The sequence below is a fragment of the Lagenorhynchus albirostris genome, chromosome 18, assembly GCF_949774975.1.
Source record: "Lagenorhynchus albirostris chromosome 18, mLagAlb1.1, whole genome shotgun sequence".
Classification (NCBI taxonomy): domain Eukaryota; kingdom Metazoa; phylum Chordata; class Mammalia; order Artiodactyla; family Delphinidae; genus Lagenorhynchus; species Lagenorhynchus albirostris.
In genome coordinates, this window is record NC_083112.1 from 24,739,898 (window position 1) to 24,757,288 (window position 17,391).

At 42.0% G+C, this 17,391-nt stretch overlaps 1 protein-coding gene across 2 annotated transcripts in view; it reads left to right on the plus strand.

The window, feature by feature from the left end:
- The window catches only part of VWA8 (von Willebrand factor A domain containing 8), a 366,706-nt gene that overhangs the window by 318,669 nt on the left and 30,646 nt on the right, over positions 1 to 17,391 (plus strand). For both annotated transcript variants that reach the window (XM_060128726.1, XM_060128727.1), the window contains 2 exons: positions 368 to 524; positions 6,475 to 6,583. In XM_060128726.1, coding sequence (XP_059984709.1) covers positions 368 to 524; positions 6,475 to 6,583 — 266 coding nt within the window. The remainder of the gene's footprint in view (positions 1 to 367; positions 525 to 6,474; positions 6,584 to 17,391) is intronic.

Here is a 17,391-nt window from a genome sequence, read left to right on the forward strand (position 1 = left end):
ACAGAGCTACAAAGATATGTAAAATATAATCCCATTCACACTATAGGTGACAAGAAAAGAAAAATAAATTTTAAAGAATAACAAATAGTGCATAGGAGTATTGATCCCTGTGAGGTAGAGTCATCAGGTGAGGGGTCATGGAATTTGGACTGAGCCCTGAAATCTGTGTGGGATTGGCTGGATGGAGAAGAAGAAAGCATCCTTGATAGGGGGATGCCCTGTGTTTCCGGAAGAAAGTCATTTGAATGTTTAATTACTAGTTAACTACAATTAATATACTGCACAGGACTGCCTTAAAGCCATGATCTGACTTCTGTTTTGTGATCTGGATCAGACTAATCACCTGGACTTTCTGGTTTCCTCCCAGGGGGAAGAGACACTGCAGGTCTGGGCGGCAAAGGAGGTCCTTACCGGCTGGATGCAGGCCATGCAGTGTACCAGGTCTCTAAGGCTGAGAAAGATGCAGTTCCTGAGGAAGTGAAGAGAGCTGCGAGAGAGATGGGCCAGAGAGCGTTTCAACAGAGGTGAGTGGACCCCACTGCATCCGGAGCAGTGTCGGCCACCGTGGTGAAATGTCAGTGGACCGACCCTGAAGTAGACCCCAAATTCGTGTGATTCTATTCCTCATGCAGCAACTTGGACCCACAAACTGAAATCCATAGCCACCCCCCTCCCAGTGGAGACAGCTGAGTGAACATAATCTCCCACCCTTTCTACTCAGGCCCTTTTAAATGTATTAATTACATATGGTCGTATAGAGGAAGGGCTTGAGCACGTTAGAAAGTAAAACCAAAGATACTTCTCTTCGGAGAAACTAAAGGTCAAATCATTCCATCCACATCTGTTCCCAGGCCACATAGGGAATTCAGATAATGCTGCATGCTGGTCCCTTCCTGCCCTCAGGAATCTTGTAGATTCACGTGGAGACAGGACTAGCGTACACACACGCGCTCACACTCACACACCCCCTGGGTAAGTGCTGAAGTCCTGTGGTACGGCAGTGCAGAGAAGGGTAAGGTCCGTGGGCTGATGTGAGGTAAGACCTGAGCTCAGCCAGTATTTGGACATTCCAGGAAGGGTAAACTAAGGGACCAGAGGCGCCAGGGTAGGATGAGCAGAGTGACTATGGCAGAGAGAGCCAGCTCGCCTATGCAGAATAAAGGGGGCCAGCTGGGGGCAGTGGGGAGTGAGGCTGACTGTGGAGGCCCTGTCGGTGGGTGGAGGGCTTGAAATCCAGGCCAACCAGCCTGTAGCTTTCAGATTTTCTGGAACCATCCGGAGCCACTTTGATTGGAACCATCTAAAAAATGAGAAGAATCCGCATGATGCTTTCACTAGACATCCACATGTGTTCATCAGCTAAAAGTGAAAAATACCCCAGGAGCAGCAAGATCTCCTTCAGGAGCGAGGGCATAGACAGGGGTCCGGGAGGCAGATTTATACTGCTGTGCTCAGTGAAAGGAGCTGGGTGCAGTTCAGGAAAAGCACACTCCAGGGTATGTGAGTTCCGAAATTCCTCCCACTCAGGACATCTGGTTTTACCTTACGTGCTGTGCTTACACATCCTGCAAGTAAACAGTCCAGAACAATGGGGACACAAAAATGCAGGTCCCTCCTGCCACACCCTCAGGAAAGCCTGCAAGGCTTAGGACCCTCACGTACTCAGCAGGTAGATAAGACGAGAGTGTCACTCCCAGCCCTTCTGCTGGCTTCCCCGGAGACCTCAAACAATTAATTTATCGTCACTGGGCGTCAATTTGTTCTTCTGATGGTGACTCCCCTCTCCCTTCCTCTCAGAGAGGCTATGAAGACAAATCACTATGTTAGGAATGAAAGCAGTTTAAACTTCTCAAAAAAAGGATGGGAGGGATCCTATAATACAAAGTCTTGTCAGAATTAAAATATGGCTCTACGTTTCATATAAACAATAAATATTTATTTAGGAAAAGAACCAAATAATTAGATACACATCATCATCTCCTCCCCAAATGATGAGTTCCTATTGTTTCCACGCTGAAAACCTCACAAGTCCTGTCTCAATTTTTGTGTAAGCAGACAAATGGATAGAGGAGTTCACAGGGAGAGAAAAGGACCTGTAAGTAGTGATTGGGTAGAAGTACACGAGCCCTTCTCTGATTTCCATGGTAAGGGTGAGGAATCTGGTTCTATTAAGGACCATCGCGCCACAGGGGAAAGAAAGTAAGGAGCATCTGTAATAATAAGGCAACTAAATTTAGTGGCTATAAGGGAGGAAAGAGAAAAAGTGGAGAAGGGAATGAGAAAACCAGACACCTCTACTAAGCGCTGCAGAGAAGAATCTAAGTCCGCGTGAAAGAATACTGGAAGGTGGTTGAAATACAGAGGAGATGGACAAGGGGATGAGAAAGGAGAAGATGAAATAAAAGCACATGGAGACCCTGAGAAAGACAGAAAAATGTTGCTTTCTACTTTCGTGCAGTAATAGTCCTATTTGATGGGTATTCAATTTAGTACCTGCTAAAGAGTTTTCTTAAACTTTTTATTATGAAACTTTTTAAACATAAACAAAAGTAGAGAGTAATGTATAATGAACCCTGTGGACCTGTTCCCTCAACCTCAGGAAGAAAAATCTGATTCCATTCCGAGTCCTTGAAGCTAATTCAAGATTTTCTACCTTTTCATCGTAAATATTTCAGAGTGTGTCTCTGAAATATTTTACTTAAAAAAAATAAAAAGACAAAACTATTATCAGGTCTTTAAACAGTAGTCATTCTTCACTGTCATCCAATAGTTTTGGATGCTTTAGTTTTCAAGCTATTTTGCAGTTTTAGGTATATGCAGAATGAGGTCAAGTCCCTGCATTTGTGCTTTTGTAGCACCCTGTACCTTTTCTCCATGGCTCTTATCACTTTTTCCCATAGTGTTATTATTTGTGTGAATAGCTTATTTCTTCTCCACTGACTTCAAGTTCGTTGAGGGCAGGATATTTTGCCCTCTAGTATATCCCCAGTACCTACGCCCAGAACCTGGTACCTGGCAAGCACATACGTATTTGTGGAATGAATAATACAGACGTGCATACAAGTAATGGTATCACCCTTTCACACTTAATTCAAAGACTGGCTAAAACCAGACTGACAGCCAGGCCTATCCATCAGCCTAGAGGTCTACCATATTGCCTCAAAGAGCCTAATTCTACTGATGGGTTCTTGATATTGTCAACATAATATTTACTTAGCGTTCATTTGTATCCGGATTTCAGCTAGATAGTGGTTCCTACATATCAAGAATTGCTTAACTCAGGAAGAGTAGCAGGTGGACAAGGGTAAGACATGTATAAAGCAGAACAGAGATAGTAAATCAATAAAACAAGAATGAAATAGATGGCGAGGTACTTTTACATGCTTGGAAAAGCATTTAAGGTGGACACCAACTGTGGAAACTGTACCCACTACCATTTGCAAAACTAATCAGCCCTACACACTAGATTTCAGCTTGTGTTTGTTTTCCTCATAATTGATCCAAAAATGACCTATACGAAAAAGTAAAATGAGAACTAAAATTCCCAGACTCTTACGTAACAATAAATATACCCTTTAAGAATATACTGTGCCAACAGAATGCAGTCAGTCCGCATAGATTACTAGGATGTGAAGCAGCTGTGCCCTGAAGTTTTGATCAGGGTTAAAGCAGCAGAAAGACCTATTTTCAGCTAGCTCTGTGGGTTTGAGAGTATTTGCACTGGGAGTCTTGTCTCAAACAGAGGCTAAAATGTCCTATTTTCTTTCACTGCTCCCTGCTTCGGTCTTCATCTCTCAGAATGTTATCAGCTTTGAACACCTTGTAGGTGATTTTTGTGAAAGCTGACACAGCTTGGAATATGATTTCCAGATCTCTTCTTAATTAGAGCAGCATGTGGTGTGTTTTGGGTGCAACACAGTCGTGCCAGAGGTATCCCTATAACTGGAGTTAATTCTGATCTCTCTACAATGACCAGTCTGCCGGAGGTGACTTACTAACTGCCTGGCTCCTTCCTTGATGTGTGTGTGTGTGTATGTGTGTGTGTGTGAGTGTGCGCACGCGCGTGCGCGCGTGTGTGTGTGTGTGTTTCCCCTGCTAAGCACAAGCTATGCCTACATTTTTTTTCTAATCTCCCTTCTTTGGAAAAGTACTAATCTCCCTTCTTTGGGAGAGAGAGCACATTAGCCTCCCAGGTATGATGGGGTTGGTAGCATGTCCTGCAGTGTCATTGTGCCCAGCTTCTGTCAGGCTTGATACTTGAGACATACCTTAATCTAATGAAAATTTATAGAGAGGTTTAAGAGATTGCCAAAACTAAACATAAGAGGCATTGTTAGGAGGTCAAGTCCTATACACATATTCCTTTTCGTCCTTCAGAGCAGAGAGTAAATTAGACTTAGAAGGACACCTTGGCATGTCACCTCAGGAAACAACCATGCAGATATTATTTACCTTTCAGGTATTTACCTTTTGATAGCCAGTGTTTTCAAAAGTGCTATCCAACAGCATTTATTGAATGCCACTGGGTGCCAGGGTTCGTGCTGGTACTGGAGATTCTAAGAAAAAATAAGACATGTTCCTTACCCCAGAGGATTAGAAGAGAAAAAATGAGAGTACGTCACGTGTAGTAAAGGTATTTTTCATTACATTTTTGGCTCAGGTGTACACACACGTGCGTGTACATGCATTTTCGTTTACTGGATCGCAATATAAAGCTTATTTCCTACTGTGGAAAATAAAGTTTGAAAAACACTATGATAGGGCAGAATAGGCATATGTATTAAAAGCAATGAAGTTTATAGGTTCCATAGCAGATAACTGTGGAAGATATGTGAAAGAGAATGATCATGAAGGGATTGAGCCAGACTTCATAGGATGTAAACTTTGAGCTGGGTCTTGACACCTGAGGTGGCATTAGCTAACCCAGCCAGGTGGTAGGGCGGGAATTGCATATCTGCCCTCATGGTCTAAGCCTAACATTATGTGATTCTAATAAGCCTTTAGTGCTCTGCCCTGTGATGGATGGATTCTTCCCAGCGCTTGGCCAGACAGGGAGGAATAGAGACCATTCATCCTCATTGAGCATTTGGGGGTTCTGTTCCAGCCCAAGGCAATAAAACTATACTCCTGATAAGAGTTTCAGCTCTGCACCTAGGAACCATATCTCCAACATCGTGTACATGCGCGCGCACACACACACACACACACACACACACACACACACACACACATACACATACAGAGAGAGCAGCTTAGAATACTGTGCTGTGGTTAGACTTTTGAGATATGCATTCATCATTCCCTGTCCTAGTATTAGTACCCTTTACATTTATAGAAATTTGTAGAAATGTGTATTATGGATAGAACACTGTAAAACCTTCTACTTATAATTAGTTTAAGATGCTGCGTTTTAAATAATTGAGTCTTATTTGTATTTCAGTCACTCATATCAATTTATTTTGAGCATCTGTTATGCTAGGGATCATGGTAGGCACCGTGCAGATAAAGATGAGAAAGACTAAAGGAGCAAAGAGTTCAGTTGGGGAGACAGGAAGCAGACAACTATAGCGTAGGTAGCAATGCTCTGACAGAGAAAAGCATGAAGTGATTCGAGAGCACAGAAGACAAATCTGAAGATCAGAGCAGGCTTCCTGGAGGAGGTGACCATTGATATGAGCCTTGAAGAGTTCATGGAAGTTAGTAGGCAAAGAAGCAGGGAAAGGCACTCTGGGTGGGAGAGAAGCCCATGCAGGGGCTCAGGGACAAGGGCACACAGTGGGTTGAGGAAACTGCAAGTGGGCTGGCAGGGCTGCAGCAGAAGCAAAGAATGAAAAATGGTAAAAAGGAGCACTGTCCTGGGAGGACAGAATTTCAATGCCACAATAACATTAAAACACAATTATCCTCTTAAAAGTACACAGTCAATTTCAGAAAACTCCTATATTTTACATAGCAACACATTTATTTACATTCTCTGGGCCTGAACTGTTATCATGATCAACCAAATATATGTCCTTGGTCTTAAAAAGCAACCCATGGGATCTCTCTAGGAATCTGCCACACGAACTGACCATCTGCCAGCATCACGACACGTGTTTGGGATAACAGCAGCAGTGTGCTACAGAGCTGAGTCATACTGGCTCATATGAGCCAACTGCACATTTCTTCCTAACTCAGTGCTCAGGGGCCTCACTATTGATAGCTTAACATCAACCACCACAGACATCAACAAACACTACAAATCAGGCCTGCTTTTTCCTCTGCAGGGCGACTTAACCATTTCCTAGGGCATCACTGCACACACATTCCTCTCTTTTGAAACATGAGCTAGAGACATCACTTCTTGCTTTTTTTCCTCAAAGGCCTCCTGAGTTACCGAGGAGTTTGCTACAGTTCTTAGCAGTAGATGAATGGAAGTAAAAGAGGCACAGGTACAGGCTTTCAGCTGTTGTCTTTTTTGCCCTCTGATTTTAGGTTAAAGGAGATCCAAATGAGTGAATATGATGCTGCAACCTATGAAAGGTTTTCAGGGGCTGTTCGACGGCAGGTGCACTCCCTCCGAATTATCCTGGATAATTTACAGGTAATCAACATGTATGGGCCAAGAAAATAATCTGGGCCCCAAACTAGACCCACCCCAAAGCTATTGGAGAAAGTTATCTGAACCCTAATCAGCCAGTCCAAAAATATTAGTCAATGCCAAAATGTTTGCATAAAACTGTGGGTCACTCTATGGCTTTCTTAGTTCAATTTGTCAGGTAAAAATATTTGACCTCACCTTTCCTCCTGTCCAGGAAGCAGTAATTTAACCAGTGACTCTAAAAGGCATCAGACTTCCTGATTCTCCTCATCTAGATCTATGAGCGTCCCATCTCTACTAGAAATCCACAGATAGAATTCTCTCCCTACACATCATTTTGTTGTGAATGACTCTCCCAGGCAATGACAGGAACATTTTGGATCATCCAAGCTGTGCATCCCCTATGCACCCTGACCCCTCCTCCCCTGGTCCCCACATTGCCAGCCTCTTTGCAGTTTCATAGGCTAGTCATCTCAGAGCTAGTTCATGTTGCTATTGCCCCTAAAAATATTAAGATGCTTCAGTATTTCTTTTTTTTTTAATATTAAGTTGTTTTTGCATTTGATTTATAAGATAAACACCTCATGACAGAGTCTGTAAAAAGCATGTCTGTATTATCTGTGATAACAGAGACTAGTAAGACATTTAGCATTATTAATAAGATTTCAGAGGATAAATTTTAAGTGAACAAACTGTTTTCGAATCCATTAGAAGCATAAGATGCTTCAATATTTCTTAAGCAAAGATTTGTTATTTGGGGATTTTACACGTAAGATTGTGTTCTGACCAATTTGCACAGATAATTAAGGAAGGGCTAAGTATTCTGAAAAATCACAAACTATGTAAGACTGTTTTGCCTGAAGAGAGAGAGAAGCCACATTTCAGGGGAGAAGGGGCAGGGTTAGGAGCCAGGCTGTGGTGTGCTTCTCCGTTCTACTCTGGAATCTTCTGTCCTTTCCTTTGAAGTTCATGGCCTTCAGTTATGCCCTTTCCCTCTCTGGTTCTTTTGGGGGGAAGTTTTATTATTATTTGCTAGTTATTGGAGGTAAGAAGTTTTCATTATGCACTTTTAATCTACCATTTCAACCTCAAACTCTGAGAAAGCCTCATTTCTAAATAGATCTAAACTACATCAGGAGATTAGGAAAAGTTACATCACTTCCAAAGGGTAAGGAAGGAGAAAGGTCTTTATAATGATTAATTAGATGCCTAATTTCAAAATCTAGGGAGTGTAAGACTTAAGTCGTTTGCTTTAAAAAAAAATCCACATACAGTTATTTAAGATAAAACAGCATAAGATTTTGTATAAATTATGTGAACAACATAACATTGAATGATTGGATTTTCTTCCATAGTCACACACTTAAAAAGTACTCATTTCCCTGAACACTGAGGGCAACTTCTGGGTGAGCTCTGAGCTCCAGGGCAAGACAGTAGGCAAATAAGACCCAAAATGAGTGGCTCACAGGAGATGAGGGTTATGGGAGGTACGGCGCTGGTACTAAGACTGAAGAGTGAGTATAGTCTCATCATTAGTTCATTTCTTAAGTTCTTGATGGGATAGAAAAATAAAATGCAGGGCTCCCCTGGTGACGCTGTGGTTAAGAATCTGCCTGCCAATGCAGGGGACACGGGTTCGAGCCCTGGTCCGGGAAAATTCCCACATGCTGCAGAGCAACTAAGCCCGTGCACCACAACTACTGAAGCCCAGGCGCCTAGAGCCTGTGCTCCGCAACAAGAGAAGCCACCGCAATGAGAAGCCCGCGCACCGCAACGAAGAGTAGCCCCCGCTCGCGCAACCAGAGAGAGCCCGCACGCATCAACAAAGACCCAATGCAGCCATAAATAAATAAATTTATTAAAAAAAGAAAAGAAAAAGAAAATGCAGTCCCTGCTCTCAAAGAAGGAACTTAAAGAAGACAAGCAGTTTCCTAAGGTCTGTAGAGAAGTATGTGCATGATTCTATGGGATGAATGAGAAAAGCCTTCACCGAGGATGCAATGCTTGAGTTCACTCTTAAAAGATGCTGAGGAATTTTCCAGGTGGTTGAGGAGTGAGGGCATTCCAGACACAGGACACGGCACATACAAGTGCACAGAGGCATGAGAGAGCACAGTGAGTTCAGAGAATAGCACGTTATGAGTTCAGAGAATAGCACGTTATGCAGTGTGACTGAGAAGACTGTGTATGTGGTGGGGGACAAATGGCAAGGGACAGTTGTAAGGACCAGATGGTGATCTGGCCCTGGATGCCATGCGAACTTGCACACAACATTGGGTTTGACCCGGTGGACAAACAGGCCATTGGAGGATTCACAGTACTAGGAAGAGATACAAGAATACATTTTTAATTGAAGGAATCAAAATCCTCATCTGGTATTAGTTAATACCTTGATTGATATTCATTGGGCACCATGCTATAGTTACTTTTACAAACATCAATGCATTTAATCCTCACATCAACCCTTTAAGATAAATGATACTATGTTTACAAGATCAGTCGAAGGAAGAAAAGTCAGGCCCAGTGCTGGGACTTCTTAAAATAGGACACCAGTTAAGCCTGGGTTAGGATTAGGGTCAACATTAAGGAATGACTCTTCTGGGAAACACCACAGCAATGAGACCAGTATCAGAAAACCATGTTTAGTTTTGCTTCCAACTTGCAAAGAGAGAAATGCAAGAAAATTGTGAAGGACTCAAAGAAAGGCAGCAGATAAGACTAAATAGATGGAAAAGATTTTTTTTTTTTTGGAACCAAAAAAAAAAAATCTGTAAACGTATTGGGGTTAATAACTTTCTAAATACCCTCAAATATAGTAAATAATTGTCTCAGGGAAGTTTTCATTCTCTTCTCCCCTGGAAATCTGAAAAAGAGAAAACAGGCTTAAATAATGGCAAGGAGGAGCTTTAAGATATAAGAAAAGGAATAGAAGTAATTTAATCCTTAAATGAGTACCTAAAATGGATATGGAACTTCCATCTCTAGAAATCTTTACAGATAACACCAGCATTTTCATAACAGCAAGCATTTATTGAGCAATTACCACGTGCCAGCTATTCTACTAGGTGCCTTACGTTAGCAGCAGCAGCATCAAGATCTCTTCCATCATCATCAACACCAACAACATCATCGTCATCATCATTCTTAGTGGCTAATAATGCCAGCTCTGGAGCCAGACAGCCTGGGTTCTGTAAAATGGGAAAAACAGTTAGAAGGCAGTTATTAAGATTAACTAGGATGATTTGTCTTTTTTTTTTTTTTTTTGCGGTACGCGGGCCCCTCAATGTTGCGGCCTCTCCCGTTGTGGAGCACAGGCTCCAGACATGCAGGCTCAGCGGCCATGGCTCACGGGCCCAGCCACTCCGCGCCACGTGGGATCTTCCCAGCGGGGCTCGAACCCGCGTCCCCTGCATCGGCAGGCGGACTTTCAACCACTGCGCCACCAGGGAAGCCCCGGATGATTTGTCTTGTAGGAGCAGATATCAATGGTGCCATAACAGGCTCAAGGGCAGTCAGAGCAGAGACAGCATTGTGGGACCCCCACCGTGCCCTCCAGTTTCCTTCTTTTATGTTTTCTTCTTCCTTAAAAGAAAAATTAAATTTATTTGTGATTAAAAAAAAAGATGAAGATGATACGCATAAACCCCTTAAAACAGTGCCTAGCATATAGCATTCTCTACAGAAGAATTAGCTTCATCATTTCCTTCATTGCACTTGCTAATAGTCATCAACCTGGACTGCAGGCCCCCAGTCAAGTACTTTACATTCATTGTGCTATTTAGTCCTTACAATAACCAGTTAGTATTATTTTCTACATTCGATCGATAAAGAGACTGAGTCACATAAATCATCTCAATTCTCAACAATCTTACGAAATACAGATATTTTGTTCCCACTTTCTAGTGAGGCAACTGAAGATTAGGAAGATGACGGAGGCTTGTCCTGGGTCCCTGTGGCTAGCGAAGCAGGTGTCTGAGCCCAAAGCCCACGTTCCTATGATCTCTCTTAAGCCTGTTACCTTCTTCCAACTCTACAACTCTGTGAAAAGTATAACTTTCACATATACTCTTCAAACATTTTGCATCGTTATCCAAATGCCAACACAGGATCCTCATCTGGTATTAGTTAATGTCTTGGTTTAGTATCCACTGGGCACCAGGCTATAGTCACTTTTACAAACATCATTGCATTTAATCTTCACATCAACCCTTTAATATAAATGATGTTTTATTTACAAGATCAGCCAAAGGAAGAAAAGTCAGACCCCCTGCTGTGACTTCTTAAGTATTTTCAAGTGTTTCCCTTATCGAATCTTCTTTTTTTTTTTTTTTTTTAAATCCAGGGTGTTATTCTCAAGTGGGGCTTCTGAAGTCCTCAATTTGGAAAGATAGTGCCAGTTGCAAACAGCCGCTGGCCAAGGATAGACAGGACCTCATGTGGAATGTGAATCCTTAGATTGCAACAAAAACAGGAAGGCCTGGATTTGGTCACCTTTTGGCCATCTCCTGCCAGTCCTGTGTGGTTCTGATTGACTAATAACATCCAGCTGTCTTGAGGTTATTGTGTAATCCCAGTAACAATGGGTGTTTCCTCAGTGATCAGCACGAAGTCAGGCCAGGAACTGGCAAATCATCCTTCGGAGTGACTTTGAAAGCACAGCTTCAAGCCCATGCATTGAGAGCCTGGGCTGAGATCCGAGGAAAGGGAGCATCTTGCCGCCCGTGTCAGCGCTGCTTCCGCATGTGCCTCTGTTGCATCACGGGTCACTCTTCTCAATTAAGACAGCTGTCATCAGTGACCTTCCTTTGCTTCTGGACTGGATTCTTCATGGGATATCATAGAGTCCCGGTGATTGGACCTTTTATGAATCAGTAGCAAGAGTTTTCTCATTAGAATAGTAGGGTCTATAATAACTTCAGTTATACTCGGTTCAGAATCTGAATCTCTGATTCCAGCTTTCCCTAACAATAGAAAATATCCATTTCTACAAAAAGCCACTGATTTTAATCATATCTTCTCTCCATTGTTTTTTCTAATCTACAATCAGTAATTTCATTCTCAGGCTAAACTAAACTAGCCTTTTTCTGATTGCTTTGCCTAGCGTGATATCTCCATGAACCAACAATTACGTTCCTTTTTTTTTCCTTTAGTGGTTCAAAATGAGCTTGTGTTCAGATAAATGATGTTTGTGAACACTGATGTGTGACGTGCACTGTGCTTGGCACTGAGGGCACAAAGATTAATAAGATATTGTCTCTGTACTCACAGAGGTATTAACTTCAAGAGGTGGGGAAGACAGGCACGTGCACAGATCATTTCTGTTTAATATGTAAGCGTCTAGGTAGAGGAATGAATGGTATGCAGTGGATGCCCAGAGGAAGGGGATTCTAGGATAGATTTTGAAGGAAAGAATCCATGACCTGAGTCTTGCAGGACACACGAATATTAACCAGACAAAGAAGGGTGAAAACAATGCCCAGCAGAGGGCACAGCACAGACGAAGGCCTGACACTGTGATCTCAGGTGTGAGCTGAGGTCCGGCCAAGGGCAGGATACCACTCAGTGTGAGATGCAAAAGGCTTTGAGGCTGGGAGGCAGGTTGGTGCCAGGTAAGGAATTTTATTCTGAGCCCCTACTTTGCTGTATGTAAAGAATGGAAAGCGTTTCCCCATTCACTTTGTTTAATCTGCAGTAACTGTGTTTCACCCAGTGGACATTTACTGAATATCTATTTTGCCTAAGAGTTCTTGCCTTCAATAGCTAACCTTCTAGTGAAGAAGACACGTTTAGTTGTAAGAGAAGACACAACATGGTAGATGCCACAGAATGGTTTTTAACAGAGCGCTATGGTTATGTAGACAGATGTGCGAGCAACTTCTAGGTTGGGCAGTTAGGGAAAGACTCACAGAGGAAATGTCGTTTGAGCTGGACCAAGAAGGATGAGTATGGTTTCAATTGGCAACTCTTCTAAGGATGCAGATGGGAAGATGGTCTTGACCAGAGCTTCTCAAACCTTCTATGGAGAGGGGCCAGGTTTTTTTTTCAACTGATCACAGACGAATTTTTCTTTTTTTAACCTTTTTTTTTTAAGGTCAGTCCTTCAAACACTTTGTTAATTGGGAAAATAATGCCTTCACGTTTGTGTTTCTGTAACGTTCAAGTAACAAATTTAGTGGCTCCTAAGGAAGCTTATTTCTATAGCAGCTCAGTAGATTGTTCCCAGTAACTCTTTACAAAGACTACCTTGTTCTTCAACTCTCTTTTCCTTTTCACAGACTAATACTTTTATAAAATAAAATAGAAATAAATTACTGAAAAAAATGATATAAAAAATAACATACGAAATACAAGCCCATATTATTTAATATTAGATTCAACAAACATAAAATTACTTTGTCAAATTGCTGTATAAGTTTCTAAATGATTACTGTCAACTTCTGTGACCTGTTTCATCACAGACCAGTAACAAGTGTTCACACACCAAAGGCAATCTGGGTAGCTCTAGTCAAGACAGAAGAAACCTATGAGCAGGGGACAAACACTACAAAGAATACAAGGCTGTTTAGAGAATGGCAAACAGTCCAACGTGACTAGAGTTCAGAGTTTGGGGATGGGCTTGTGGGCAGGGAGTAATAGGAGAGAAAACTAGAGAGAAGGTGAATCCATGCTGACTGTCTTTTGTAATCAGTGAGGAGCATGGATGTGACTGAGAAAGGGAGTGGTGTGGTTTGATCTTCTTTAAGAAGTTTCATAATCATGGAGTTAGTAAGTCTTAGAGGAGAGAGAGGTGGAAGAAGCCAGGAAATTATAACATTACTTCAGTTATTCAGTTAAGAAGTGATAGGAACCCAAACTAGGGTAATTGAAGTGAAAATGCAAAGGATGGGACAGTTGAGAGGTATGACCAGAAGACAGTGACTGATGGAACATGAAGTGAAGGGGATGGTGAGGTCTTCAAGCCCTAGGGGACAGAAATAAGGAACACAGGAAGAGGAGAGGCTTGTGGAGAAAGCAGATGTTTGGTTTGACTGTTATTATGTTTTCTCACTACTGGGACACCTATGGAAAAATGTCAAGCAAGCATGGTATTTGAAGATTTTAAGATATGACTCGAGTTCAAGAGCAAAGTTAGGACCAGATAGGCTTACATATCTGTATAGATATGTCTGTATTTTTATGGTCATCTGTGTAGAGAAATGGCCCAAACCAAGAAGGAAGATGTGTTGATGACGGTGAGGGTATAGAGCAAAGAGGGGGAAAGGTGAGGATGGGCCTGTCAAGGAACATCTGCATTTCTGGGGAGAGGAGTAAAATGCTAGTTACTCTTTCTTAGCACACGAATGGCTCGTCACTTAGCATGTGGCATCAGTGGCCATGAGAGGACAGCGTCAGCCGAGCACAGCCTAGAAGTACAGTCCTGACTTCCAGGCTGTGTGAGCAAAGGCGTCGAGCTCAATCTTTGCCGGGTGACCATTAAAAGGATTAAAATACTAAAAAGCTGTAAACAGGACAAAAAATAGCATTCCTAGCAAGTAAGTACAGGAGACCACAAATCACATTAACATCTCTTGCTTGGAGAGGCAGGGAGTAGAAGAGAGAACCCTAGAGCTGGTGAGAAGCAGATCCCTTGACCTCCATGTTGTCACCGCCAAGCAGCAGCATTTGAAAGCAGCAGCTCTGAGGAGCAGTGGAGGGGTGGAGCGGTCTAGACTTTATGCAGTGGCATAAAGCGACAAGCTGGAAAGGCAGTAACTCTGGGAAAGGAGCCAGGCCAGCCTCAACTTATACTTGGCTTGAAGACCAGATCCAACAAATGCCAAATGGCCCGGTTGCAATGGCTTTTCCAAAGAAAATAAGAAATGATGTGGAGATGAAGTTCTCATGCTGTGACTGTCCATAGTTCCAACTCCTTCCCTGCAGAGCTCTTGAGCTAGTAGTATAGCTTTGCTTCAACTACTAACACCAGTCTAAAATCTTCAAGGAGAATTCTAATAATAACAAAGTGGAGAATCCATCCAATCTGTTGCTGAACAGTTTTGAACAGCCATCCTATCATCCAAGAATGAGGACACAAAAACATAAGATGAGCTCTATGAAATACTTCTGCAGTGAGGCAGAATAATAGAAATTCAAGATGTAGAAGAAGAAGATGCTGATAGGCTAGAATATTTTCTTCAGAAAACATCACATTTTTAGAAAACATCTGCTTTGTGTTCTCAAAATTCAAAGAAACCTGAAGTATGTGAAATAAGGAAAGACTAGAAGAAAACTACAAGTGCAATGCCAAAGCTGAAATCTACATTAAAAGTAGAAAGGACAGACTCAATCCAGTCTTGAGTACTAATGTGAAAGGAAAACTTGAATTGTTATTCCATACTGAAGAGGTAAAAACTATGAGAAAGCTGGTCAGCAAAAACAGAGCAGAGAGCTAACACATAGAGCCATGAGCCGTACCAACATGTAGAACAGTACTTGGCCCATGGTAAGTGCTCAGTAGATATATGTTGTACCAACGGTATTCCCGAAGAAGCCACCAAAAAGCACGCATAAACAATAATTCAGGTAATAGTAAAAGAAAACTGTGCTGAGCCAAAGACAGGCTTAAGTCAATGGATCAAAAGACCTTTACTGAGTACCAGGCAAAGTTAATGAGAAGAGATAAGCACCTCACCACAGCCTCATGGAATTTTAACATTTCAAAAACAAAGAAAATAAGAATGTAAAAAAAAAAGAAAAAGTAAAAGAAAATATCCTAAAAGCATACAGGCAGACAAAAACTAAGCTATTGGGCTTCCCTGGTGGTGCAGTGGTTGAGAGTCCGCCTGCCGATGCAGGGGACATGGGCTCATGCCCCGGTCCGGGAAGATCCCACATGCCGCAGAGTGGCTGGGCCCGTGAGCCATGGCCACTAAGCCTGCACGTCCGGAGCCTGTGCTCCGCAACGGGAGAGGCCACAGCAGTGAGAGGCCCACGTACTGCAAAAACAAACAAACAAACAAACAAAAAACAACTAATCTATTGTCCAAGAAAGAAAAATTCATCTTACATTAATTGTCCCTGAAACATTGAACACCAGAGATCGTGAAACAACGTCTGCAGGATCTGGGGGGAGAAAAGTTGTGACCCAAGAATTCTCTACTCAGCCGAAGTACAAAGGTGACAGAAAGACATTTTCAGATATTCAGAGATTTAAAATATATGTCACTTAAGTATCCTTTTGAAAATAATTTTGAAGTAAATATGTATACACACATGTGTACACACACATGTATACATACATATGTGTAAATATTCCAGCCAGTTAAGAGAGGAATCAAATTCCTTAAGAATGGGAAACCTGTGGTATAAAAGGACCAGCAATGAGTATTGGAAGCAGTTAAACACAGAATCAGATCAAAATAATTGTGGTAAATATGTTTAAAAGAAAACTCAAATATCAAGAATAATGTTTTTAAAGATACACAATATAAAAATAGTACATTTAAAAATAATAAACAGGGCTTCCCTGGTGGCGCAGTGATTGAGAATCTGCCTGCCAATGCAGGGGACACGGGTTCGAGCCCTGGTCTGGGAAGATCTCACATACCGTGGAGCAACTAGCCCCGTGAGCCATAATTACTGAGCCTGCGCGTCTGGAGCCTGTGCTCCGCAACAAGAGAGGCCGCGATAGTGAGAGGCCCGCGCACCGCGATGAGGAGTGGCCCCCACTTGCTGCAACTGGAGAAAGCCTCGCACAGAAACGAAGAGCCAACACAGCCATAAATAAATAAATAAATAAAATTTAAAATAATAATAATAATAATAATAAACAGGGCCTAAATTCCCATATTGTCTCAAAAATTAAACAAAAATCAGAGGTTGATATCAAGAAACAAGGTTTGTAATGAGGTGGATGGACCTAGAGTCTGTCCTACAGAGTGAAGTAAGTCAGAAAGAGAAAAACAAATACCGTATGCTAGCACATATATATGGAATCTAAGAAGAAAAAAAAAAAAGGTCATGAAGAACCTAGGGGCAAGACGGGAATAAAGACACAGACCTACTAGAGAATGGACTTGAGGATATGGGGAGGGGGAAGGGTAAGCTGTGACAAAGAGAGAGAGTGGCATGGACATATATACACTACCAAACGTAAAATAGATAGCTAGTGGGAAGCAGCCGCATAGCACAGGGAGATCAGCTCGGTGCTTTGTGATCACCTAGAGGGGTGGGATAGGGAGGGTGGGAGGGAGGGAGACGCAAGGGGGAAGAGATATGGGAACATATGTTTATGTATAACTGATTCACTTTGTTATAAAGCAGAAAGTAACACACCATTGTAAAGCAATTATACTCCAATAAAGATGTTAAAAAATAATAATAAATAAATATTTAAAAAAAACAAAAGAAACAGAAGGAAGCAAAAAGTGGGATAATGAGAGCGACATATGAGAGCGACAAATACTATTTCATTCCTGAAGATGATTAGAGAAATTGAAGTTAAGCCAGGCTTTTTACTGAATGCTATGTATTGCTGAAGTAATGCCAGCAACATTAAGACATTTTTAAAATAAATTTATTTTATTTTACTTATTTATTTTTGGCTGCGTTGGGTCTTCGTTGCTGTGCGCGGGCTTTGCCTAGTTGTGGCGAGCAGGGGCTACTCTTCGTTTTGGTGCACGGGCTTCTCATTGCAGTGGCTTCTCTTGTTGCGGAGCACGGGCTCTAGATCGCAGGCTCAGTAGTTGTGGCTTGCGGGCTTAGTTGCTCCACGTAAGCCAGGCTTTTTAAAAACTTAATTATGCTGATATTTTTTTATTGTATTTCTTGCA